Source organism: Pristis pectinata, chromosome 2 (genome assembly GCF_009764475.1).
Source record: "Pristis pectinata isolate sPriPec2 chromosome 2, sPriPec2.1.pri, whole genome shotgun sequence".
Classification (NCBI taxonomy): domain Eukaryota; kingdom Metazoa; phylum Chordata; class Chondrichthyes; order Rhinopristiformes; family Pristidae; genus Pristis; species Pristis pectinata.
This window is the reverse complement of record NC_067406.1, coordinates 84,534,152-84,561,954: the sequence shown is the minus strand read 5'-3', so window position 1 is coordinate 84,561,954 and position 27,803 is coordinate 84,534,152. Positions and strand designations below refer to the sequence as shown.

The 27,803-nt window shown below is 43.6% G+C and overlaps 1 protein-coding gene across 1 annotated transcript in view; it reads right to left on the bottom strand.

Annotated features, from left to right (window-relative positions):
- The window catches only part of ccni (cyclin I), a 28,223-nt gene extending 14,136 nt beyond the window's left edge, over positions 1-14,087 (bottom strand). Inside the window, exons 1-2 of the mRNA XM_052010561.1 lie at positions 13,939-14,087; positions 2,717-2,873 (exon numbers count right to left, since the gene is read on the bottom strand). Coding sequence (XP_051866521.1) covers positions 2,717-2,830 — 114 coding nt within the window. The 5' untranslated portion in view covers positions 2,831-2,873; positions 13,939-14,087. The remainder of the gene's footprint in view (positions 1-2,716; positions 2,874-13,938) is intronic.
- Between the last annotated feature and the right edge of the window lie 13,716 nt (positions 14,088-27,803).

Here is a 27,803-nt window from a genome sequence, read left to right as displayed (position 1 = left end):
AACTAGGAACTAGATAAAACAATTTGCAAGATGCAGACAAAGTGGGGAGGAGAGGACAAAAAGGTCTGAGAGAAGATGGAAGGAAGACATGATTAAATGACTAACTGATGGTAGCGCAAGATACTGAAAGGCTAAAAAATCTGTATGTGCAGAATAACCATCTGAAATTACAAGGGAATGTGGAAGAAATGTTGAGAATCCAAAATAAAAACACCAGAAATACTGATTTTCTGGAACGCTGAAAGACGTATGTGTCAGGTTAGAAGATGAAATGTTGCTCCTCGGGCCAACATTGAGCTTCATTGAAACTGCGTGGGAAACTGCAAACAGAGATCAGAGTGGATGAATTAAAGTGACAGACACAGGGAAGCTTGGGATCACATTAGTAGACAGATATGTTCCATAAACTGGTCACCAACATACAGGAAATCACATTGCGAGCTGCAAATGTAGCATCACAAACTGAGACCACAATAAATTGTTGCCTTACATGAAGAGAAACAGGCAGTGGAAAGGGAGGAGGTAAATGACAAACATTGCATCTCCTGTGGCTGGACAGGATGGAGCGCCAAGTTGAACAGGTATTGGTGGAGATGGAAGGATGCATCAGAACATCCTGGAGAGAATGATCCTTTCAGAATGCTGAAAGGGGAAGCTGCTCCTTGTGGTGGAACTGAAGGTGTCGGAAACAGCAGAGGTTGATTCATTAAGCATGGTGGGCTGGAAAGGGAAGATAAGGAAAACTGTATCCTGGTTTGGAAAGTGTGAAAAACTGAGAACACGAAACGGGCAAGGCCTAGGATTTGTCAACTATAGTGGAGGAAAAATAGACTCATTGGAAATTCTGACAGAAAAGGTATCATTGTCAGAACAGACTGAACGAAGAAATTGACAATGGAATAAAGTCGACGCAAGAAACAGAATGGAAGGAAGCATAGTCAACAAAGCTATGGGAGTCAGCATTTCTTCCACAAAACTGAAGATGATGAAAATCAAAGTGCATACAGAAAATACTCAACAGGTCAGGCAGTACCCATGGCAAAATTCCCTTTGTTCTCTACACCCCTCCCCATTCTTTGCAACTTACAACATCTTGAGCAAAACTTTTATCAGTTTTGATGAAGGGTCATTGACCTGAAACGTTAACCACTTCTCTCTCCACACATGCAGCCTTACTTGCTGAGTATTTCCAGCATTTTCTGATTTTATTCTTTCTATGTTCTTGCATCATCTTCCAATAAATGTTCTGCATTTATACCCCCAGTACTGTAACCTTGCACTAATACTCCTTTTGTCATTTAATCTCTGCCTTCCACCCTATCAGAGACTTTGCTTTTTGCTCTCGCTTCATCTCCTCTGCATCTTATAACTAATTCCATCTCTATGTTGACTCTGTTTCTCACTCCACGAATGCTGTATTTTCTGAATATTTCTAGCATTCTGTTTCTCCTTCAGATTTCTATTAACTGCAATTTCTTGCTTTGGTGCGTTATATTAATACTTGGAAGATTGTATTTTGTTTTAAAACAACAAATATCTAAACTAAAAAAAAGCAACAAAAATGTCAAGTAATATTTCTCAACTAATTTAGTTCTAATAAGTTATTTCACAAAAGTAGCTTGCAAACAGAAACCAGGTTTACGAAAAGTTATCGGAATTACTGTAAAAGCATCTTGAGTATAAGCTGTTAATATTTCATTCCTCATTCTCAGAACTCTTGATCATTTAATACTTAACAGCAAAGTACATGGTGGAAAAGTTATTTAAGCTACTAAACAGGAAAGTCTATACACACAGACCATAGAGAGACCTACCACATAGGACACTAACTTCATAAATATATCTAGAAAATGCTGAAGATGCTGCAAATCTGAATTAAAAATAGAAAACACCAGAAATAACAGTTGAATATCGTCAGCATTGTGCATTTTTCTTTCAGATTTCTAGTACCCACAGTGTCTTTGGTCTTCAATACTAACCTCATCTTTCCTCAAAAATATCATTACTATTTCTTAAACAACTAAAAACGTTGGACCTAAATTTTTGATATCATATATACAGCAACCTAAAACTCTTACAAGAAGTCATACTTTCCAACTGGTGCTATATCTATAACTCGGCTCTTATGTACAGTTGATTGATATTCAAGACAGAACAAAGCCTACATCAGATCACTGCAACCACATACAATTTCAACACAATTAACTCACCCACAAACTAGTGTCCTAAAGAGTGAAATTCAGTGCAACTTAAGAGAAATTTGATTTCATACAACACATACAACTTTTTTTTTTAAAAGAAGAAACCCAGGAGGTGCGCCTTAACATGGAAGGTAGTGATTTGCTTAACCCATGTACATCACAAGATCATTCCTTCAGAACATCCAAAATAACTTATCATTGCCTGTTGCACAAATTTAAAACTCCCCAAATGTTACTGTTTACACCATATTGTTGTTTACTATTATCATTTAGGAAATGATACCCTTCAGTACAAATATCCTGCATTATGTTTTACAAATAACAAGTCACTATGAGAAAATACGAATAGCATTTTTTGGTAAGTGGTTTTACACAGAAAGTACACAGATAAACTATACTAATTAAGATTAATTGCATAGAGATTAACTGCTTACACCTTTGAACATATCCATGTTCATTTTACTGAACATATTTGGAATCTTAGAGATTAGATAAAATTAAATGTATGTAGTTACCTGATTGGTTAGATACTTTGGCACGTACACCTTCCACATTTGTGCTTCCCTAGAGACTGCCTTCTCCAAAAGGATGGACAGCCTCTGGCTCTCCAAGGGTCCTGAAAACTTCATGATACCCCTTGGATATGCCAGCCTCCCAAATGGATACAGCTACCTGCAAATTAAAATTAATCATATCAGTACAAGTACAATAATTCTGCTAGAGGACTGAACCAGTCAGCCTGACTACACCCATTAAAAAAAGTACAATCTGTTACGTCACTTCAAAAGATATTATGGCTTTAGTCATCCCCATTTATACTACGTTGTTGCTTAAACAAACAGATTCACAAGACTATCCTGCATTCCAGGATTTGGTGCTCATAATCAGCTGGAAAGCTGGCTTTCATTTAAAGACACTTAGTTAGAAGTAGTATTCCTAAGGAAGTTAATAAACTGATGGGATAGAATAACAAAATGACTCAGTATTTTCCTAAGTACCAGCAGTACACGCTTCATGAAGTTTGGGATTTCTGCACGTGTGTATGCCAATACCAATGTTCCAAACATACTGACAGCTGTTTGCCACCATCATCCTGACCATTCTTCATGCGAGAGGGGAGAAAAGATTAAGAAGACACATACAGGAATCACATTCCTAACTAGCCCATGATTGCTGCCAGAAAATACTGATGCAAACCAATGATAGGAGCAGTAATAAAGTTGCAATGGTGTTCAACATCAAACAGACCACTGAAATGCATCTAGGTTCATATGGAAAATACTCACTTAAGGTACACAAGTTTTATAGACAGTTTCGATCCACACCTCTCCATCCGTAACCCAAAATAATAATCACCATGAGAAGTACGAGAATAAGTAATATTGCAAAAAAAAGTAAAACTATAAACAGAAATTGAAGATGGGTAAATCGCAGACACCCTGGATTGTCACTGGTTGTCCCTTTTATTGCAAGACATCCTCAAACTGAACACTTTATTAATTCTTTACAAAACAAAAATCAGTAGAATTGGAAACTTTTTCCAACATCTTAGTCACAGAGAATTGTTAAATATCTGAGATAAAGCCCAGAAACCCCCTCTCCACCACAAAAAAAGTTGTTTCGAAGAGACACAAAAAAGGATACAGGTTGCATTAAAAAAAATTCCAGTAATACCCAGTCAAAGTTCAAGATACAGCAGTTTTGATATAGACTGCACCTGTAAGTCACAGTTAGTCAAGTACAAAACTGAAGATTTGATCTAAAAATCTCTGGCAAGTAGAAAAATAAAACACCTTTAAGTTGCATTACATTGATATATTGGAACAAAAGCAATATTGTTTCCAGCCATAATCTCTATTTTCAGTGAAGCAAATGGACAGTCACCAAAATACAATGCCCTTTGAACGAATATTTCACTCCATTGCCTCACCTTCTGGCACTATTAAATCTCCAGCATATGAAATGCAGAGTGGATCTCCACCAGCACAGTGGAAAAGTAAACACTTGACAACTACAGAAGTAAACTTTCAAATGCAGAACTCGTCAATAATGAATGTTTTACATCTGGATGCTCTGTCCTTCTTTATCAGCACTGACAATTATGGATAAAATGTAACCTAATGCTGGGAATCTGGCCATATTCCAGGCTAGGGTTTCAGAACTTTTATTATCTACTGTTGTGTTTCAACTATATAGACCTTCTGAGCTCGATTACAAAAGGTGTTTTTATTACTGGATCAAATTGTCTCCTTCAATAAGCTAAAACCTACCAAGCAGGGAACAACTTTTGGCAATCCTCCTTGCTTGAAATTCTAAAACCAAAAAAAGGGAAAAACAAAATACTGAACAGGAATAGAAAGTAGTGAAGTCAAAGCATCAAGGACTGGTTAAACTGGCTAAACATGAACACTCATGATAATCCTCTACACCACCCAAGGTGTGTTTGCATTGGTGTTCAAGTTGTCATGAAGGAACTTAAGGGTGGTGCCACTAACCAAAGTTTCTAAAAACTGGTAGATTGAGCTTTAATTAGATTTATTAAAAAACATTCTTACTAATGAGTGAATGTGCCGAGAGTTGCTGTCAGCAGATATTGCAGAGAAATAATTCAGCCAACACACTGATCAGGTGATAAAGATATCAGCATTCAGGTTGGTTTCAAGGTTCGTTGGGTACAAATGCAATCAGATGCCTAGAGAACGTGTATAAGATTTTATTTTATTTCGGCAATTAACTGTAATACTCCCAAGAGCATTAGATTAAAAAGACACTAGTTAATAAACAAGAGAACCTGACTGAACAAGTTTAAAAGCATCAAATGAGCATGACTGCATTGAATAGTCTAAAGACAACGATAGACATGCAGATCTCATTTGCGTATTGTACTCACTAAGCTTCTGAACACAGGTCTAAATCAGACTAATGTCAGTGCATGATAGAGATCTAAAGTTTTCAATGCTGGACGCTGGTACAACTTGCATACATCAATGATGATAATACTGTGCCATGGCACAACGATGGCTGGCATTGAAATGAAAACTTTCAGTTAAAGACTTATCACATAAGCCTTATTCCTAAACTGCTTGACCTGTTCAGTTTTCAGCTCCCAGGACACTTCAGAGTTGATTGTTGAGTTTGATGGAAAACACCAGTTTAAAATAAAACAAATAAATGGTCATCACAAAAATGCACAGCGGATTTAATTATTCTTCACTAGCATTGCCCATCCATTTTAGTTACTGTTTTAGTACATTGCTGATGAAGCACTTTGAATTCTGGCAGATCTGCAGAGTAAACAAACAAGCATCTCCAGATCTATGTCATGTAAAGCATGCAGCCCTTTTTCAAAGACATTCTACAGTAGAAATATCTTAGCAATACCTTTAAGATAAAATCTTGCACCTCTGCACCACTTGTCAAGCAAATTTATAAGGGAAACTACATAAATCAGTCCCATAAGTACAACCTCCTTTCAGTACCATGACAGGCATCTCAACACAATTAACAAGATAATGTTGGGAGTTTCCATTAGGTGAAAACTTAAGTTTACAATGAAATGAAGGATGGAATACTTTCAAATTAATTTCTTTAAAAAAAAGTTAGCAGACAACTTTAAATTGCAGACTGAATTGTAGCTCAGCTCCTAGCTGATTAATCTACTACCCACTTCTCCCAGAATAAGCTTTCTCCATGCTAATAAAAGGATAACATTTTTCCACCAATAGCCGTAAAGAGAAAATGAAAAATATTGCATTTATAAAACGCCTTTTAGGACATCTGGGCATTCCAAAATGGTCACAAGCCATCTTCAAGAGTGACATGCTGGTATATGGAAAAAGTTAGCCACTAGTTTTAAATGTAAAAATAAAATTCCTTGTACAGCCCCACCTTCTCTAACATTATTGACAAACTGAAATCTCAGAAATGGACACAAAGCACAGCAAGAGGCCATTTGACTTTGTGTCTATGCTGGCAAAACTAACTTTTAGGTTCATCCTACTTCCCAGCTCAAGCCATTGCCTTGTAGGTTATGGTTCAAGAGTCATCCAGGTACTCCTTGAATGTGACAAGGGTTTCTGCCTTCACCACTCTTTCTAGGAAAGAATTCCAGCAACCACCCCCCGTCCACACACACACAACGAGCGCTATACATTTTATCAAATACTCTACCCTCACTGACCTTCTTTGTTACCTCCACAAGAAATTAATTTATGTTGGGCAGAAATGACCTTCACTTGATGAATCCATACCAGCTGTCCTTGATTAATATGTGCCTATCAAAATGCAGCTTTACCATCCCTTAGATCTTTTTTTCAATAATTCGACCACAAACAAATGTTTTTCATAAAAGAAATAAATTTAAAACTGCTGTAAAGCTTAATTACAAACCAATTATTAATTCAATGTTGGAAACTGACAACATTACACATGATGAATCTTACATTTAGTTCACTTGGAATAGATGAGAGCCACAACAATTTATTTTCTACAATTTATAATCCGTATCTTGAACTTATAAATTGATATCTTCACAATCAATACATAACAAATGAATTAGAATGCAGAGTTAATTAAAATTATGAATAATAAAATATTAGATGCTATACAAAATAAGAAGTTATTTTGTACAGTGCACATGAAATACTGGCAGTGTCCTGAAGGACCCAGCTACCAGACCAAGAAGTGAACCATAAGAGATAAACCTATTTGATCTTGTCCTTATTGGTAGAGTGACCACTACATTTTCATCAGTTATCACACCAAGGACACATTCCTTCCCGTGTGGGGCACGATAATCCTATTAAATGGAATAGACCAAGAACAGATGTGGCAGCATAAAACTGGACATCCATGAAGTGCTGCAAACCACTAGCATTACTTGTAACCTCATGGCCCAACATATCCTTCACTCTCAAACCAGTAGGTCTACCCTAGTTCAACTACATTTATCAAAGGGTTGCAGGGAGCAGCAGAACATGTAGCTAAAAATGAGATGTCAAACTAATAAAGTAGCAAAATATGTATTTGAACCAGCAAAAACAGCATGCTGTAGACAGAGCAATGCAATCTCACAACCAATAGCTCAGATCAAAAATCCCACATCTAGTTGTAAACAATGGTAGACAATTAAACAGCTAATGGGAGGAGACAGCATAGATAGCATCTGCATCCTCAACAATGGCGCAAACTAGCAGGTTAGTGTTAAAGACAAGATTGATCCTTCATCAGCCACAGGATAATCTTTCCTTGTACTCTCTTGAAATCCCACAAAAAAGCCAGTCTTCAGCAAATTCTGTTCACTCCAGGTGAGATCAAGAATCGACTGAGACCATGGGATACAGCAGAACTATGGGGTCAGACTACATCTCAGCTGCATCACTGATGGCCTGCACTCCAGAACTGCACCTCTAGCCAAGCTGTTCCAGTGTAGTTATAACACTAGCATTTACTTGGTAACTTGAAAAAGTGCCCAGGTATGTCCTATTCACAGAAAAGAGGACAAATTGATTGGGCAGTAAGTGGCACAATTTGGTCTCTCCTCAATCATTAGCAAAGTGTTGGCAGGTTTTGTTAACAGTGCTGTCAAGTGTCATATTCTCACCAATGCCCAGTTTCAGTTTTTCCAGGACCACTTGATTCTAGACCTCATCACAGCCTTGGTCCAAACATTGGACCAAAAAGCCAAATTCCAGAGGCAAGAGTCATGGTAGCACGTGACCAAATGCAGCATCGAGAATCTCTAGTAAAACTAAAGTCAATGAGCGTCAAGGGAATAACACTAATAGTTGGGCTCACATGTCACAGAAAGTATGACGAGCAATCAAACCAACCCCACTGCAGTAGATCTGTATGATAATGTCCTAGGCCCAACCAGGTTTAGCTTTTCCATCGCAAGTCAGAAGCGGATATAAATGTAGTGTTCAATTTCATTTGCAACTGCTCAGAAAATTAAGCACGCCACATCAGCTTGCATAAAGGCCTTAAAAACATTAAAACGTGGGCTGGAAAGATCATCAAGAGAATGTCTAACCACCTGCCTCTGACATTCAATGCATTACCATTGCTATTGATATAACTGTAGCTACAAATCAGGTCAGAGGCCAAGTATCTTGAGGCAACATCTGCCACCCCAAAGCCTTTGCACCATCTTCAAGGCACAAAGCACCTTCAAGAGAAATTAGCATGCTCAGTAAATAGTGTATTTCCTATAAAATTTACTCTCCTGAGGGAATTAACATTGAAATTCAGATCTCCACAACTGAATAAGCAATCCTCTAGCACCTTTATCAAATAGGAGAAAGCAACTGGATATGTTGATAGAGTGAGAAAAAGGTGAAGTGGGGGGGAGAAAGAGGAAACACCTGCTGAACATAAAGGTATTGGACAGAATACCTTAGCTCTATGCTTAAAATTTCATCTAATCTATGCACCTGTATAGGCAATAATAAATTACTTTATCATGAAATGCAAGCCTAAACGTATGTGCAGATGTCAATGCCTCCGGGCATGTATATTTTTTAAACAGGTAGTGAGATGTGCAAAAACTGGCTGATTAAAGATTCTCCTGCTAGGAGAAAGGACATTACTGCGACTTCTGGCTCAATCTACTCAGTATACCCTTCAAATTTCTGATCTGCAAAGTTTTGTGCAACCCATTTAGTACCCCCAGTAGCCAACTAGATCCTTTACTTCGACTGTCAGCAGTCTATTTTTAAAAACTGGGCAATAATACATGCAATAATCTTCCAATATCTATGTAAAACATTGTCTGCACATAGAGTTCGGATTAAAAACCTACTGACATTCCTTTTCCTCTAACTCAGTTAGCTCCAACCAAATGTGATAGAAACCATAGCACGAACTAGTATGTTTGTATATACAGCTGCAAATAAAAGTTCTCAATTCTACCTTGAACACAGTTCCTATAATGTTATAAGTGCTGAAGGTTTTGTGAATTAACAAAGCACAATTGACAGCACTGCCTTCTTTCTTGAAAAATTTAGTTCAATGTTCTGTGAACTTTTAGTTTTTAAAGGGATGATTTGACACAGATCTAGAAATTTCCTTGACAAACTTGTGACTCGGCTTCTGTTTTAGTTTTACTTTAAAAACAGGCCCACAGAACAGTTAATAGTGTTCCCAGTGTTCAACAAATACAGCTGTAATAATTCTAATTGTATCTGCAAATCTTCTGAATCACTTGCAGTAAAGCTATCAAACATGATTTTGAACCAAATTAATGTACACAAAATAGACCACTTTAAGTAAAAAAGTTCTCACACTCTGCACTGCAGAAAACCCTTTGCAATATCATAGTTATTCTTAAACAATCCATTAAAAAAGTGCTCTGCAATTGCCATTTAAATAACCAGAATATCTAAACCAATGTTCAATGCAGCACGTTCCACAAGACTAAAATGATACAAATTATCCCTCAATGAAAAAAAAGTTTGTATGTCCAATCCACTGACTTGTAAAGTAAAACAAATACTGTAAACACAAAAAGGGTGGAAATAAAAATTTTGAAGAGCAAAGAAAAGGGAACAAAAATAAAAGAATAAACCAGTGAACAAGTATACAAAGATCAGGCCATTTGAAAAATTTTCTTACATATTTTATTGCAGACAAGGCTCATAAATCATAGCTAACTACTATACGACTTGTATGTTGCTTCATGCCAACAAATAGCTTTTAATAAAAATATCAACATTGTGCACAGATAATGCAAAATATAGCTACAGCCACCAGGAAACCCTGCTGTGTGCGTGAGTGACCTAGCCATCAGATAAAAATTCTTCCTGAAAATGAAAAACTTGTGTTTCAGTTGTTCTTTTTAACCCAGTCTCATCTGAATTCATGATTTAATTTGTGCCAAAGCAGAGCAAGAGATGTTTACACAAGGCACAAAATTAAAGTATTTCTTTACCCCAACTGAGCTCAAATTCATTGCCCATTACAGCATCTAAACTCTTCCAAAAATAAAAAGTTTCTGCACTTTCCCAATTCCCTTCCCCAAAGTCTTTAATGCTTATATCTTCTTCACAATATTCTCTCCATAACAAACTCCATTCAGAAGACAATTTTGTTTCTCTCTCTCTCTCCATTGTAATAGCCCCTTTTGTTTGTTGACCAGTTGAGGCCCACTACTTTCTCTCATGCCTCTCCTCCACTAGCTCCTCCTCCACCTCCCACTCCGTCATCCACCATCCCCACACCATTACCGCCTCCTTTCCACCATTCCATCTGCCCTCCACTGCACCCACTCTCCCCACAGCTCTGCCATCCTCCCTCCTCCCCATCCCACTCCCTCGAGGGAAGGAGGAAGTGTTCCCCACACTCCTCCCCCTTCGTCCACCTCCTCTCCCCTCCTCCAGATCCTCTTCCCCGCCCACCTCCTGCTCCCACCCCCTCATCCTCCTCTACCCTCCCCCTCCTCCTCTCCCCCCTCCCCTTCCCCTCCTCCTTTCCTCCCCATCCCCTCCCCCCACCATACTCTCCCCACTCCCTCCTTCTCCCCCTCCTCCTCTCCCCCTCTCCTCACCCTCTCCCTCTCCTCCCCCCTCTCCCCCCTTCATCTCCCCCTCTCCTCTCCCCCTTCATCTCCCCCTCTCCGCTCCCCCACTCTCCCCTCCCCCACTCCCCCTTCATCTCCCCCTCTCCCCCCTCCCCTCCCCTCTCCCCCTTCCTCTCCCCCCCTCCCCCTTCATCTCCCCCCCTCCCCCTTCATCTCCCCCTCTCCCCTCTCCCCCCTTCATCTCCCCCTCTCCCCCTTCATCTCCCCCTCTCCCCTCCCCTCTCCCCCCTTCATCTCCCCCTCTCCCCTCCCCTCTCCCCCCTTCATCTCCCCCTCTCCCCTCCCCTCTCCCCCCTTCATCTCCCCCTCTCCCCTCCCCTCTCCCCCCTTCATCTCCCCCTCTCCCCTCCCCTCTCCCCCCTTCATCTCCCCCTCTCCCCTCCCCTCTCCCCCCTTCATCTCCCCCTCTCCCCTCCCCTCTCCCCCCTTCATCTCCCCCTCTCCCCTCCCCTCTCCCCCCTTCATCTCCCCCTCTCCCCTCCCCTCTCCCCCCTTCATCTCCCCCTCTCCCCTCCCCTCTCCCCCCTTCATCTCCCCCTCTCCCCTCCCCTCTCCCCCCTTCATCTCCCCCTCTCCCCTCCCTTCATCTCCCCCTCTCCCCTCCCCTCTCCCCCCTTCATCTCCCCCTCTCCCCTCCCCTCTCCCCCCTTCATCTCCCCCTCTCCCCTCCCCTCTCCCCCCTTCATCTCCCCCTCTCCCCTCCCCTCTCCCCCCTCCCCTCCCCTCTCCCCCCTTCATCTCCCCCTCTCCCCTCCCCTCTCCCCCCTTCATCTCCCCCTCTCCCCCCCTCTCCCCCTTCATCTCCCCCTCTCCCCCCTTCATCTCCCCCTCTCCCCCCTTCATCTCCCCCTCTCCCCTCCCCTCTCCCCCCTTCATCTCCCCCTCTCCCCCCTTCATCTCCCCCTCTCCCCTCCCCTCTCCCCCCTTCATCTCCCCCTCTCCCCTCCCCTCTCCCCCCTTCATCTCCCCCCTTCATCTCCCCCTCTCCCCTTCTCCCCCTCTCCCCCTTCATCTCCCCCTCTCCCCTCCCCTCTCCCCCTTCATCTCCCCCTCTCCCCCTTCATCTCCCCCTCTCCCCCTTCATCTCCCCCTCTCCCCTCCCCTCTCCCCCCTTCATCTCCCCCCCCTCTCCCCCCTTCATCTCCCCTCCCCTCTCCCCCCTTCATCTCCCCTCCCCTCTCCCCCCTTCATCTCCCCTCCCCTCTCCCCCCTTCATCTCCCCTCCCCTCTCCCCCCTTCATCTCCCTCCCTCTCCCCCCTTCATCTCCCCTCCCCTCTCCCCCCTTCATCTCCCCTCCCCTCTCCCCCCTTCATCTCCCCTCCCCTCTCCCCCCTTCATCTCCCCTCCCCTCTCCCCCCTTCATCTCCCCTCCCCTCTCCCCCCTTCATCTCCCCTCCCCTCTCCCCCCTTCATCTCCCCTCCCCTCTCCCCCCTTCATCTCCCCTCCCCTCTCCCCCCTTCATCTCCCCTCCCCTCTCCCCCCTTCATCTCCCCTCCCCTCTCCCCCCTTCATCTCCCCTCCCCTCTCCCCCCTTCATCTCCCCTCCCCTCTCCCCCCTTCATCTCCCCTCCCCTCTCCCCCCTTCATCTCCCCTCCCCTCTCCCCCCTTCATCTCCCCTCCCCTCTCCCCCCTTCATCTCCCCTCCCCTCTCCCCCCTTCATCTCCCCTCCCCTCTCCCCCTTCATCTCCCCTCCCCTCTCCCCCCTTCATCTCCCCTCCCCTCTCCCCCCATCTCCCCTCCCCTCTCCCTTCATCTCCCCTCCCCTCTCCCCTCCCCCTTCATCTCCCCTCCCCTCTCCCCTCCCCATTCATCTCCCCTCCCCTCTCCCCCTTCCTCCTCCCCCTCTCCCCCTCCCTCCTCCTCCTTCATCTCCCCCCAATCCCCTTCCCCTCCTCTCCCCCTCCACTCTCCCCCTCCCCTGCCTCTCTCCCTCTCCTCTTCCCCCCTCCCCCTCCTCTTCCCCCCTCGCCTCTCCCCCTCCCCTCCTCTCCACCCTCCCTCCTCTCCCCCTGCACCCCTCCCCCCTCCACTCTTCCTCTCCCCTCCCTCCCCCTCTTCCTCTCCCCCTCCCCTTCCTCTCCCTTCCCTCCCCCACCTCCCCACTCTCCCCCTCCTCTCACCCCTCTCCCCATCTCCCCTCCCCCTCTCCCCCCCACCTCCCATCCCTCCACCTCCCTCCCCACCTCCCATCCCCACCCACCTCCCCCCATCCCCACCCACCTCCCCTCCCTCCCATCCCCCACCCCTTCCCCCACCTCCACTCCCCTCCCCTTCCCCCACCTCCCCTTCCTCTCCCCTTCCCCCACCTCCCCTTCCTCTCCCCTTCCCCCACCTCCCCTTCCTCTCCCCTTCCCCCACCTCCCCTTCCTCTCCCCTTCCTCTCCTCCTCCCCCACCTCCCCTCCACTTCCTCTCCCCCCTCCACTTCCTCTCCCCTGCCTCCCTTCTCTCCCCCTCCCCCCTCCCTCTCCCCTGCCTCCCTTCTCTCCCCCTCTCCCCTCCCCTGCCTCCCTTCTCTCCCCCTCTCCCCTCCTCCCCTGCCTCCCTTCTCTCCCCCCTCTCCCCTCCTCCCCTGCCTCCCTTCTCTCCCCCCTCTCCCCTCCTCCCCTGCCTCCCTTCTCTCCCCCCTCTCCCCTCCCCTGCCTCCCTTCTCTCCCCCTCTCCCCTGCCTCCCTTCTCTCCCCCTCTCCCCTCCTCCCGCCTCCCTTCTCTCCCCCCTCCCCTCCCCCGCCTCTCTTCTCTCCCCCCTCTCCCCTCCTCCCCTCCCCCGCCTCCCTTCTCTCCCCCCTCTCCCCTCCCCTGCCTCCCTTCTCTCCCCCCTCTCCCCTCCCCTGCCTCCCTTCTCTCCCCCCTCTCCCCTCCCCTGCCTCCCTTCTCTCCCCCCTCTCCCCTCCCCTTCTCCCCCCCCCCTCCCCTTCTCCCCTCCCCTGCCTCCTCTCCCCCCTCCCCTCCCCGCCTCCCCTCCCCGTCCCCTCCGCTGCCTCCCTTCTCTCCCCCTCTCCCCTCCCTTCTCTCCCCCTCTCCCCTCCCCTGCCTCCCTTCTCTCCCCCCTCCCCGTCTCTCCTCTCCCCCCTCTCCTCCGCCCTCCCCCTCTCTCCTCTGCCCTCCCCCTCTCTCCTCTCCCTCCCCCCGTCTCTCCTCTCCCTTCGATTCTCTCACCTCCCCCGCGAAGCTGCGCTCTTGACCGTCGGCCTGGATCCCCCGGTCCATGAACCCGCTGACTGCCGCTCGCTTCACCCTTCCATGCCGGCGGTCAGGCGGTGTGTGTGTGTGTGTTGGGGAGCGATGCCCTCGCTGCCCTGTGCCGGCGGACAGCGGCCGGGGGGAGGACGTGGGCGGCCTGAGCTGGGCTGAAGCCGGGCCCCCACTCTCGCTGCTGCCTCCCTCGGTCCGCCCGCCGCCCGCGGCCGCCGCCCGCACCGCGATCCGGCCGCGCCTCACAGCACCGCGCCGCCGCGGAGCCCCATCCTCGCCCGGCTCTCAGCCTCCTCCCCGGCCTGCAGCCCGCTACACGACCGCAACCAACAACCCGCCAGCCGCCTCCACAGGTTAACGGGCTCAGCGGCCGGGACAATGTTAGAGGGACTCCTTTCTCGGGGCGGAAGCGACAGGTGGTGTGTGCAGGGGTTGTGTGGTTCACGCTCCCAGAATGCTCCACGGTGCTTGTAAACAAGGTCCAGTACAGAGCTGATGCTGGTGTCTGTGTCCGTCTGTCCTTCTCTCAAAGGGACAATGTCTTAAATGTTTCTTCAAAACTACCACGCAGTCACTTTTAATGCATTAAATGCAAAATATTCTGGACCATGAAGTCTGAAGTATAAACTGTCACTGTTCAGTAGTTTTGGCAGCATCAGTGGAGAGGGGGACTGAGATGATAAGGTGGTGATTCTGAAATGATTGCTTCATTTTCCTTGAATCTACGACTGCCCAAGGAGGAGCAGAAACAAGACAGTGCAGGTGAACACATTAAAAGGGACACAAACCGAAAATGAAGGATGAAAGTCCTGTCAGAGTGAAAAGCAGATCTTCTTCAAAAATATACATTTCTAGGAGAGAATTAGCGTTGGTCTCTCGTTTCTTATTACCATGCAGAAGGCAATTCAGTCCATCAAATCCATTCAAGCTTCATGCACAAAAGTCCCATCGTCTCATTCCTGCCTCTTTATTTCCCTGTAGCCCTGCTACATTTACCCCGCTCTCAACATGCTCTATAACTTCACCTTTAGAGTCTTTTGCAATTTGCCTACACTTAGGGGCAACTGAGCCTTCCAACACAACTTTGAGATGTGTGAGGAAACCAGAGTACCCAGAGGGAACATATTTAGTCAAAGAGAAACTCGACATAGATAGGACCTGAGGCCAGGATCATATCTATATCCCCGGAGCTATAAAACACAGTACTGCACCACCATGCCACTGACATCAGCTTGAAACATTAATACAGTCTCTCTCCCCATGGATGCAGCCCAATATACTGAAAAATTCCTGAATTTTCTGCTATTATTTGCTATATTAATTTAGAATCGGAAAGTCGTTAATTTTACCTGTATGTGAACAATGTTCAGGGAGGGGAAGGGCTGGTTGATCGAGAAATTCTATAGATTATGTTTATGACATATGACATTAAACAGGAAAATAAAAGCTCATGAATCCAATAGAAAGAGGCAAGTTGGGTTAGGAATTGATTTACTGGAAACAGTTTAGTAATTGAGGAGTTGTGTTCAATATGCGGGTGTGGGGTGATGCACTTGGGGAAGGCAAACAAGGTATATACAACAATACCTAATGAATAGTAGCATATTAAGGAAGAGTTGAGTGTGTGTATTCAGCAGGACAGGTAAAAAAGGCAGTTAAAAGGTGGTCATCAGCCAAGTTATGGAATACAAGATAAAGGAGGTCATGCTTGAACTTTACAAAACATTAAGCCACAATTAGAGTACCATGTAGATCACAGTGATGCTGATGGGCTGGAGAAAGTGCAGCAGGGATTTATGAGGTTGTTATTAGCAATGGAGAATTATGGTTATAAAAAGAAATTAAGGCTGTTCTCTTTGGAACAAAGGTGACTAAGCAGGTGACGTAATTGAGGTATATAAAAGTATGCGACATCTGGTAGGGTGAAAGAGAAGTAATTACATTCCTTAGCTGAGAAAATCTTAATTAGATTCATGGAGTCATAAATTTATACAGCACAGAAACAGGACCTTTGGCCCAACCTGCCCGTGCCAACCAAGATACCTATATATGCTCATTCCATTTGCCTGCATTTGGCCTGTACCCCTCTAAACCTTTCATATCCATGTACCTGTCCAAATGTTTTTAAACATTGTAATTGCTCCTCCCTCTACCACCTCCTCTGGCAGCTCATTCCACACACCCACCACCCTCTGTATGAAAACCTTGTCCCTCAGATTCCCTTTAAATCTTCCCCCTTTCATCTTCAACCTATGTCCTCTAGTTTTAGGTTGCCCTACCCTGTGAAAAATACTGTAACTATCGACCCTATCTATGCCCATCATAATTTTATAAACCTCTAAAAGGTCACCCCTCAGCCTCCTTTTCTGCAAGAAAAACAGTCCCAGACCATCCAGTGTCTCCTTATAATTCAAGCCCTCCAGCCCCGGTAACATTCCTATGAATCTTTTCTGCCTCCTCCCTAGCTTAATTACATCCTTCCTATAGCATTGGGCAATATAGATTTAAGTTAATTGGCAGAAGGATCAGAGGAACAATCTGGAAGAAAAAAAATTCACTCAAGAAGTAATGAGGGACAGGAACTCATTGCCTGAACAGAATGACAAAGACCGAATCTCATTACATGTAAATTTTTCTGGATGAGCACTTGAAGAGCTATGACCTTCAAGACCATGGACTGAATGCTGGAAAATGGGATCATATTAACCTGTTCTGATGAGAACTCATTGACCTGGAACATTAATTCTGTGTCTCCACAGAAGTTGTCTGACCTGCTGAGTATCTCCACCATTTTCTGTTTTTATTTCAGATTCCCAACATCTGCAGGTTTTTGCTTTTTAAATGAAATGGGTCTATTTTTAGCTGGCATGGATAAGATGGACCAAATGGTCTCCTTCTGTATTGTAAATGTATAAGAACCAATATTCCCCTCATTATTCCCCACATTCCCACTCCCAACCACAACTTACCCCATCCAATAAAAAAAGACTTATTATAAGCAAACTAATTAGGATTCACCTATGAAAGTCGTCTGAGTTATGAGAGTGAAATAAAAGGGCAAATCTTTTGTTGTTCAAAATTAAAAGCCATCTGTCCCTGGGCCTATTCCAGTGTGACTTCTGGCAGAGTCTTCTGCTGCAAACTAGGCCCCAGCGCTATGGTACAGCTCAAAGCACCATAGGGTTATCTCAATATTGCCAGCTAGCTGAACTCACAGAAGCCACTAACAGCCAGTGAGCAATACGTTCCCAGGTGTCAAAGCTATCGGTGCGATCTATCCCTTTGAATATTTATGAACATCTTTGATATTCACAAACAATTCATTAAAGCTCAGAATTCATAAAAAAGTTCCAAAAAATTAAAATTATTAGTAAACAATCTATGCAGTTAAAATGCTCTAAACACTTCCATGCACTAAAAATAATTAAAATTGTTAAGTTTAACTTAAATAAATAAACCATAGTATTTACCTTTCAATAAATAATACCTAGAAATGCTAGAAACACACAGCAGTCAGGCAGCATCTGCGTAAGGAGAAATGTTTCATCAAAACAAGGTTAGAAATCAAATATGTTTTATGTTGTTGGGGGGGGGCGGGGGTGGTAGAGTCATACAGCATGGAAACAGGCCCTTCGGCCCAACTCATCCATGCCGTCTATGTTGCCCAGCGAGCTCGTCCCATCTGCCCGTGTTTGGCCCATAACCATCTAACCCTCTTCTATCCATGTACTTATCTGGATGGCTTTTAAATGTTGCTGATGTGCCCACCTCAACCACTATTTCTGACAGCTCATTCTAAATATGCACCACCCTTTTTGTGAAGAAGCTGCCTCTGGTATCCCTTTTAAATCTCTCGCCTCTGATATTAAATCTACGTTCTCTTGTTTTTAGCACCCCCTCTCTGGGAAAAACACTATGTGCTTTCACCCTCTCTGTGTCCCTCATGATCTTATATGCCTCTATCAGGTCATCCCCCAATCTCCAACATTCCAGGGAATAAAGTCCTAGTCTACTCAACCTCTCCTTGTAACTTAGGCCCCCAAGTCCAGGCAACATCCTGATAAATCTTTTCTATACTTTTCCCAGTTTAATAGCATCTTTTCGATAACAGGGTGACCGAAACTGTACACAATAATCCAAGTGCGGCCTCACCAACTCCTTATATAACTGTAACATAACTTCCCAACTCCTATACTCAATGCCCTGACTGATAGAGGCCGGTGTGTCAAACGCCTTCTTCACCATCCTAGCTACCTGAGATGCCACTTTTAGTGAACAATGCACTTGCACTCCTAGGTCCTTCTGCTCCATAACACTCCCCAGGCCCCTACCATTCACTGTACATGTCCTACCCTGGTTTGATCTCCCAAAATGCAATACCTCACATTTATCCGGATTGAAAGCCATTTGCCAATCCTCAGCCCACATACCCAGCTGATCAAGATTCCCCTGTAATTTTTCATAACCTTCTACACTGTCTACAACACCACCTAGTTTAGTATCATCCAGAAACTTACTAACCACGTGTATTCACATCCAAATCGTTTATATAAATTACAAACAACAAAGGTCCCAGCACCATTCCCTGTGGCACACCACCAGACACAGGCCTCCAGTCTGAGAAACAACCCTCGACCATCACCTTCTGCTTCCTACCACTGAGCCAATTATAAATCCAATCCACTATCTTCCCCGGATCCCATGCGATCTAACCTTCCAGACTAGCCTGCCATGAGGGACCTTGTCAAAGGCCTTGCTAAAGTCCATATAGACAACATCTACTACCCTACCCTCATCTACCCTCTTGGTTACCTCCTCGAAGAACTCTAAGAGATTTGTCAGACACAGCTTCCCATGCACAAAGCCGTGCTGACTGTCCCGAATCAGACCCTGTCTCTCCAAATGTTAGTAGATCCTGTCCCTAGAATCCCCTCCAGCAATTTACCCACCAATGATGTCACTGGCCTGTAGTTTCCTGCCCTGTTTTTGCTACCCTTTTTAAACAATGGTATCACATTAGCCACTCTCCAGTCCTCCTGTGGCCAGAGATGAAGCAAAAATCTCTGCAAAGGCCTCTGCAATTTCTTCTCTGGCTTCCCACAAGGTCCAACAATGCACCAGGTCAGGCCCTGGGGATTTATCCACCTTAATGCACTTTAAGCCCTCCTATACTTCCTCCCTGCTAATTTGTATGTGGTCTAAGACATCACCACTCAATCAACCTTGCCCAATCAACCTCTGCAAATGTTAGTTTTAAGTTGCAGAGAGGGTGGGGAAAATTTGGATTGGACAAAGGGAATGCATCTGATTGTGTGAAGCCAGAGTTGCCATGGAGATAATGGTAGATGAAGTCATTAGGTTGATAGGTTAATGACGGCAGTGAGAAAGAGAGAAAGAGAGAGAGAGAGAGAATGTGAGCAAAGGAAAATTAAAGCTATGAAATGCAGAACTGTAGGAAATGCCTAGCGAAACAAGTGGTGCTAATGGAGAGATGAAAACTGGGTCAATGTTACAGATAGATGACCCACAGCAGAATTTACCAGTTCTGCTACAAATGGAGAGTTACGAGATGTTGCACAAGAAACGCTGAAGTGACAAGAACAGAAGAGGTAGAATTATGGGTTCAAGAACATGGCAGCACCACCAGGAAGGAGATGTGAAGGATGTGATTTGTTCAGAAGTGTGGTAGCAGTGGAGAGGAAGCTGTTCTTAAGTCTCATCTTCTGGGCTTTCCAGCTCCTGTATCTTCTCCTAGAAGGTAGAAGAGAGAAAAGGGAATTGCCAGAGTGGCAGGCATCCTTGACAATGCTGTTAGCCTTCCTGATGCAACTCACCATGAAGATGTACCGGACGGAGGGATGTGATGAGCCTGTGATGGACTGGGCAGTGTTTACCACTCTCTGCAGGTTCCAGCAATCCAGAGCAGAGCACTTGCCATTCCAGGCTAGAATGCAACCCGTCAGGATACTCTTTATGGCACATCTGTAGCTGTTCGAGAGAATCCTTGTGGACAAGACTCAGATGCTTATGAAAGTACTTGCACTGATGTGCTTTCTTGATCACCATATCAATATGGAGGGACCAGGAGAGGTTGCTGGTGATATGGATGCTCAGGAGCTTGAAGCTGTCAACCATCTCTACAGCGGCTCTGTTGATGAGGACAGGTTTGTGTTCACTCTCCCCAATCCACGCGCACCCCCCCCACCTCTCCCTGCTCTCTTAGGTCAACAACCAGCTATTTGTCTTGATGACATTCGGGGCTAGGTTGTTGTTCTGACACCGTGACACAAGGTTCATGATCTTTTTCCTGTACTCCATCTCATCATTGTGGTTGATCAGGCCTATAACAGTGGTGTCATCGGCGACCTTGAAGATTGAGTTGGCACTGTACCTGGCCACACTGTCATGGGTATACAGGGAGTAGAGCAGGGGACTGAGTACAGAACCCTGGGGAGCACCAGTGTCGAGGGGCAGGGTGGATGAAATGTTATGACCAAATCTAACTGACTGAGGTCTGTTGGTCAGAAAGTCGAGAAGTATGTTACAGATGGGGCCCCAAGGCCAAGGTCCAAGATGAAAAAAATGATGCTGGAGGAACTCAGCAGGCCAGGCAGCATCTGTGGAGAAAAGCAGGCAGTCAACGTTTCGGGTCAGGACCCTTCTTCAGATGTATTAACTAATTGGAGAATTTTCTTCCATGTCTCTATAGGTAAAAGTATCTGAAGTTCTCTTTCCCATTCATTCTTAATTTTATCAAGTGTCTCTAGACGTATTTTCATAATCAGATCATAAATGATTGCTATCAAGCCCTTCTGATAAGGATTAAAACCTAAAATATTTTCTGTAATTTCAATTTTATGTGGTATCGGAAAAGTAAGTAAAAAATTTCTAGTCTGTAAATATCGAAAAAATGTGATCTAGGCAAGTTGTATTTATTAGACAACTGTTCAAAAGACAAAAGACAATTATCAATGAATAGATCACGAAAGCATGTTGTTCCCTTCATTTTCCATAAAGAGAAAGCTAAATCAATTCTGGATGGTTGAAAGAAAAAATTGGATTGTATAGGACTTGATAAAATGAATTTATTCAATCCAAAAAATTTACGAAATTGAAATCATATTCGTATTGTATGTTTAGTTACTGGGTTAATCATTTGTTTACTCAATTTAGTAAGTGCAAAAGGGAGCAAGGCTCCTAAAATAGTAGCTGATGAAAACCCTTGCACGGACTCATGCTCAAGATACACCCATTGGGGACATTGAATTACATCTAAATCTTGTGTCCAGAAAATTAAATATCTAATATTAATTGCCCATTAGTAATATCTAAAGTTAGGCAAAGCCATACCACCATCCTTTTTTAATTTCTGTAAATATTTCTTACTTAACCTTGGGTTCTTATTCTGCCACATATATGAAAGAATTTTAGAATCAATAGTATCAAAAAAAGATTTCAAGATGAAGGTTGGAACCGCCTGGAATAAATACAAAAATTTTGGTAAAAAATTCATCTTAACCACATTGATTCAACCAATCAACATTAGAGACAATGGGGACCATTTAGTAAGCAATTGTTTAACATGATCAATTAAAGGTAAAAAGTTAACTTTGAATAAGTCCTTATGCTTCTTGGTAATTTTAACACCCAAATAAATAAAATAATCAGTCACTAATCTAAATGGTAATTGCCTATAGATTGGGACTTGCATATTTAATGAGAAAAGCTCACTCTTATTAAGATTTAATCTATAACTAGAAAAAACACCAAACTGAGCAAGCAGTGATAATGCTGCAGGAATGGATTTCTCAGGGTTAGAGATATAAAGTAACAGGTCATCTGCATATAGTGATATCTTATGCGTACCATTTTCACGAGTAATACCAAATATGTTAGAAGAGTCCAGAAAGGCAATTGTCAAGAGTTCCAAGGCAATATCAAATAATAAAGGACTTAAAGGGCAGCCTTGTCTAGTACCTTGAAAAAGCCTGAAAATTAGAAAGTATTGAAGCCAAAGGTGTATGATATTGTAGCGACTCACCGCACCAGCATCAAACCAGCTCCCCACATCGCGATGTCGTCGGAGGCCCCGATCCAAGATGGCGCAGGGCCCTCCTTCTTCCCCAGCGTTGGGCTGGGAAAGCCCACACGCGGGAAGGTCAGGTAAAAAGATTTATTAATTTGACCATGGTCAACCATCCAATTACCATCTCATTTACGAACTTTAATAATCTGACGTTTAGTCGAAACAGCTTTCAGTTGGTTGGCCAATAATTTACCAGATTTATCACTATGTATATAAAACTGACTCCTAGTTTTGAGTAGCTGATTTTCAATTGGAGATGTTAATAATAAACTATGTTGCAATTGAAGTTCAATTCTCATTTTATAAAGCTCCAAATTGGGAGCAACAGAGTATTTTTTATCGATTTCTTTAATCTTATCAGCCAATATACGTAATTCATTATTAGTTCGTTTTTTTCAACCCAACAGAGTATGAAATAATTTAACCACGGATATAAGCTTTAAAAGTATCCCATAATATCCCACCGGAAATTTCTTCCGTAGAATTAGTTGAGAAGAAAAAGGAAATCTGCTCTTTAATAAAATTAACAAAGTTTAAATCCTGAAGTAGAGAAGAATTGAATTGCCATTGTCTGGCACCAGAGGCTACGTCCAGTAATTTGATTGATAGTTTCAATGGGGCGTGATTAGAAACGGCAATTGCATCATACTTACAGTCAATAATAGATGGAGATAATCAAGAGTCGATAAAGAAGTAATCAATTCTAGAGTAGTTGTGATAAACATGAGAAAAGAATGAAAACTCTTTATCATATGGGTGTAGAAATCTCCAAACTTCTACAATTCCGGAATCAACTAAAAAGGAATTAATAAAAACAGCGGATTTGTTTGGAAGTACTTGATTCGACACAGACCTATCCATCAAAGGGTTTAAACAACAATTAAAATCTCCACCCATAATCAGCATATATTCATTTAAATTAGGAAAAGATGCAAATAAATGTTTAAAGAACTCAGGATGAACCACATTAGGTGCATAAACATTAACCATAACAACTTTTTTGTTATGAAGTAAGCCAGTAATTAATAAAAATCTACCATTCGGGTCTGAGATTGTTTCATGATGAACAAATGAAATCGAGGAGTCTATAAAAATAGAGACTCCTTTCGCCTTCGCTTGTGAATTAGAATGAAACTGTTGACCCCTCCAAAATCTAAAAAAGCGCTGATTGTCCTCTCTCCTAATATGAGTCTGCTGAGCAAAAATAATCTGAGCGTTCAATCTATGAAAAACTTTAAAGATCTTCTTCCACTTAATTGGATTATTTAAACCATTCATATTCCATGAAACAAAATTAATCATATTATCCATTTTAATAAACTAAAGCATATGGTGTGTAAAGAGTTAACCTTGCTGCACAGGAGACTCATTAATAGGAAGAGGAAAAAGAGTTCAAAGAGGAGCCGGATATGACAACAATTCAGACATATTTGTAGTTTTAAAACATATTTGTAGTTAGTTAATACATCTTCAATGTGTGCTAGACATTCTTTGATACAGTTTAAGGTAGTTCACAGGACCCATATGTCTAAGGATAAGTTAGCCCATTTTTATCACCATATAAATCCTATATGTGACAGATGTAATTCGGAGGTGGCTTCCCTGACACATATGTTTTGGTCCTCCCCTCTTTTGGAAAAATATTGGAAAGACATTTTTAATATTATCTCAATTGTATTGAATATTGATTTACAACCTCATCCTATTACTGCAATTTTTGGGTTACCAATGATGGATTCCGGCCATCTATCTGCTTCAGCTTGTTGTATGATTGCATTTGTCACATTAATGACCAAGGGATCCATCCTATTTAAATGGAAGGGTCCTATACCTCCTACCACACTTCAATGGTTTTCTCAAACTATAACATGTTTAAACTTAGAAAAAATTAGGAGTGGTACTGTTGATCCTTCACTTAAATTTGAGGAAACTTGGAGCCCATTTATTCAGTATTTCCATATGATGTAAGCAGACCTTTTTCGAATCCCTTTCAATAACCTTCTATTTGAATATTGAGGAGCAGAGCTAACGACATAATAATGTTTTCTAACCGAAGAAATAATAGTCCAGCTTTTTTTTTGAAGTTTTTGGTTTGCTTTTGTTTATTATTATTTTTTAATTTTGGGGTTCTCTTTTCATATAATTAAATTTCTTTTCGAATTCTTTTGTACCATGTTCACTTAGTAAGAGATTGGGAGGTTCAGATTATATATTTTACTCCCTGTGTTTATATACGTCAATTGTTACTATTTTAATCCCAATCTCTTCACACCATGTGTATAATCACTATTGTTATGTGTATTAATTTGAAATTTAATAACAAGATTGAAAAAGAAAGGACCCTTCTTCAGGACTGAAGATAGGAAAAGGGGAGGCTGTGTGGGTGGAGCACTTACCTATCACTATCTCTTACCTGCATCTACCTATCACCACCTTGTGCCCACCCCGCCTCCCCTCTTTTGTCCACCTATCACTGCTCTGCTTTTCCCTCCTATATATTGGGCTTCCCCTTTCCCTATCTTCAGCCCTGAAGAAGGGTCCTGACCTGAAACGTTGACCGCCTGCTTTTCTCCACGGATGCTGCCTGACCTGCTGAGTTACTCCAGCGTCATTGTGTTTTTCTTCTGTATTGTTTTACCTTGTACTACCTCAATGCACTGTGTAATGAATTGGTCTGTATGAACAGTAGGCAAGACAAGTTTTCACTGTACCTCGGTACAGTAACAATAATAAACCAATTCCAGTTAGAGGTGTAATTGCTTGATGGATTTACTGCGTAGGTATGAGTGGCCAGCAGCTTAGGTAGGGGTGGTGTTTAGTAAAGGAGTCTCCAAGCTGTGGAAATGCTTCTTCAAGACTCTTATGTGTTCATTGATGTTATACCTTCTTTGTGGGAAGTCCCTCAGGATCAAGGCTGACTTACCTCCACTCCAGTTTTGTTTGTTCCAAGGTGGCTAATGAAGCAAGAGTGGAGATTGTAGACCCTTCCGCAGATAGTGGCTGATGGGGTGGGTAGCTGTGAAGTGGCCCTCTCCTTCTACCACTTACATGGGGCCTTTGTGTGCTTCCGATGCATGGTCTCGAGGTCCTCAATACCATCCTGAATGCTCCTTCTCCACTTTGAGGAGTCATGGACTAGAGATTGCCAGGAGTCAATGGGGATGTAGCTTTCAACACATTCTTGAATCTTTTCCTCTGTCTGCCTGATAATCACTTCCCACCATAGATCTCAGAATAGAGAGTAGGTTTCAGGAGTTCAATGTTGGGAATGTGAATGGCGTGGCCTGTCCGATGTAGCCAACTGATTGTAACCAGGGCCTCAGTACTAGGGACGTTGGCCTGGGAGAGGACACTGACATTTCCTCCGTCTCCTTACCTTTGACCCATCCCCCGGTGGGCCTGCTTGCCCCTCCTCCCCCGTACCTGTCGATCACTATCTTTTACCTGCATCTACCTATCACCACCTTGTGCTCACCCCGCTGCCCCTCTTTTGTCCACCTATCACTGCTCTGCTATTCCTTCCTATACATTGGCCTTCCCCTTTTCCTATCTTCAGTCCTGAAGAAGGGTTCTGACCCGAAACATTGACCACTTGCTTTTCTCCACAGATGCTGCCTGGCCTGCTGAGTTCCTCTCCAGCATCATCGCGTTTTTCATCTAGATTCCAGCACCTGCAGTCCTTTGTTGCTCCAAGGTCCAAGAGTTTAGCAATGAGATTATTAGGTATTATGGTGTTGAAGGCTGAGCTGTCATTAATGAATAACATATGTGTTCTTATTGTCAAGGTGATCCAGAGCTGAATGTAGTGGAAGGGAGCTGGTGTCCTCCGTAGACCTGTTTTTCCTGTATGCAAACTGCAGGGGGTCTAGATTGTCCGGGAGCTGCCGCTGATGTGAGTCATTACCAGTCTCTCAAAGAACTTCATTACGGTCAATGTTGGAGCTACTGGTCGGTGGTCATTGAGACAGGACATTTTACTTTTCTTGGGGCCTGGAATGATGGAGGTTTCCTTGAAGCAGGTGGGGACAGTAAACTGTTGAAGTGAGGGGTTGAAGATGTCGGCGAAGACAACGGCCAGTCGACCGGTGCATGGTTTCAGAACCCGATCAAGGACTCCATCTGGGATGGCCGCTTTCTGTGAGTTTACCTTCGTGAAAGCAGATCTGACTTCTGCCACTGAGATGTAGGGGACAGAGCCAGTGGGGGTTGGGGAATGGGCCTTTGTGGTACTTTGTGTGAGGAAACTTAGGATATTTTCAAAAGTGAATATACTACACAAACGCATGTTGATTCTGTTAATTAATAATGTTGATGAGCTACTAGCCTGGAAGATGGCCTGAATAATGTGATTTGAGGTTGTGTTCCAATTGAAGGATCCTCAAGATACTTCTGTTGGAGATCACAAGTGTTTTCCCACTATGCAAATTATGTGAGCCTGCTGTATTTTCCTACGATTACTAAGATTCTGCTCTCCCTTCCTTGGACAGCAGAATCGTAGTTTGTGTATGAAAATACAGCAGGATTAATGAAACAGTGATACAATACACTGATCAAGCTCAAGCTGGTGACCTGTATAACCTGAGGGATAGATTCCTAATTTAACTCAGAGTGTGATCAGTGTGTTGGGGGTGGAGAGAAGTGAGGGGTAAGGCCAGAACAATGACAAGTTTGTAACCAGAAGCCCAGAAAGATTTCAACTCTTGGGTGTTGTAATTTGCATATACAAAACCAGATTTATGTCCAAACCCAGCAGGATTTTCAATTTTGCCCTAATCTAGGTGGCATCATTTATAATCTGCTGAATCACCCCTTCATCCAGAAAGCTTCAAGCTGGAAGTTCTTATTAACTTGGGATGGATGAGATGGGGAGACCTGAGCAGGAATACCCCAAAGGTTTCCTTAAAGGAACCAGAAGAGCATTTCTACTCCTCATGACTTGCAAGGAAACTCAAAAAAAATTACAAGCTTACCTTTCTGGGCCAGCATTGAGATAAAAATGGAACATTAATTCCCAATGTTATCAGTTTCAACTTAAATATTTAAAGAGGGCTCTGTTAGATTGGACTGGGTGGCTTTGTCCCAAGCTATGTAAAACAGGAACTGGCCATAGAGGGATGGGAGAGGACGAGGTGGAATCCCAGTTGTCCCTCATCACATGGTGGAAACTAGGACAGGGAAGTCAAAATAAAGGTTGTTATAAGAAAGTAAGAAAATAAGAAAGCAGGATTAGCCTATTTTCCCCTCAAGAATGCTCCGTCATTCAATATTATCATGGCTGATCTGCCCCTTGCCTCTTCTGTCCCAGTTCTCTATAGCCTCAGTTCTCGTATCTTTCATAAATGTATCTTTTTCCACTTTAAATACCCCAATGACCTAGTATGCAAAACCCTTTGGGGTAGAGAATTCCAGCAACTCACCACCCTCTGCAAGAAGCATTTCCTTTGTAGCTCAGTTTTAAATGACTGCCCGCTAATCTTATAAGATTGTTTGAAATTCTCCCACTCGTATATCTTGTCATGCTCCCTATGGATCTTATAGGATTCAATAATATCACCCTTCATTCTTCTGAACTCCAAAGAATATAGAACCTATTTCTTTGGCCGTTCATGATAGGACAACTTTCTCATCCCTGTTATCTCATCTAAGCGGCAGCACCTCTGTTATGCTGTACTCCACCACTACAGTGCCACCTAAATTACGTCCTGTGACGGGGCTTGAACCCATGACAACTGGCCTCAGAGTC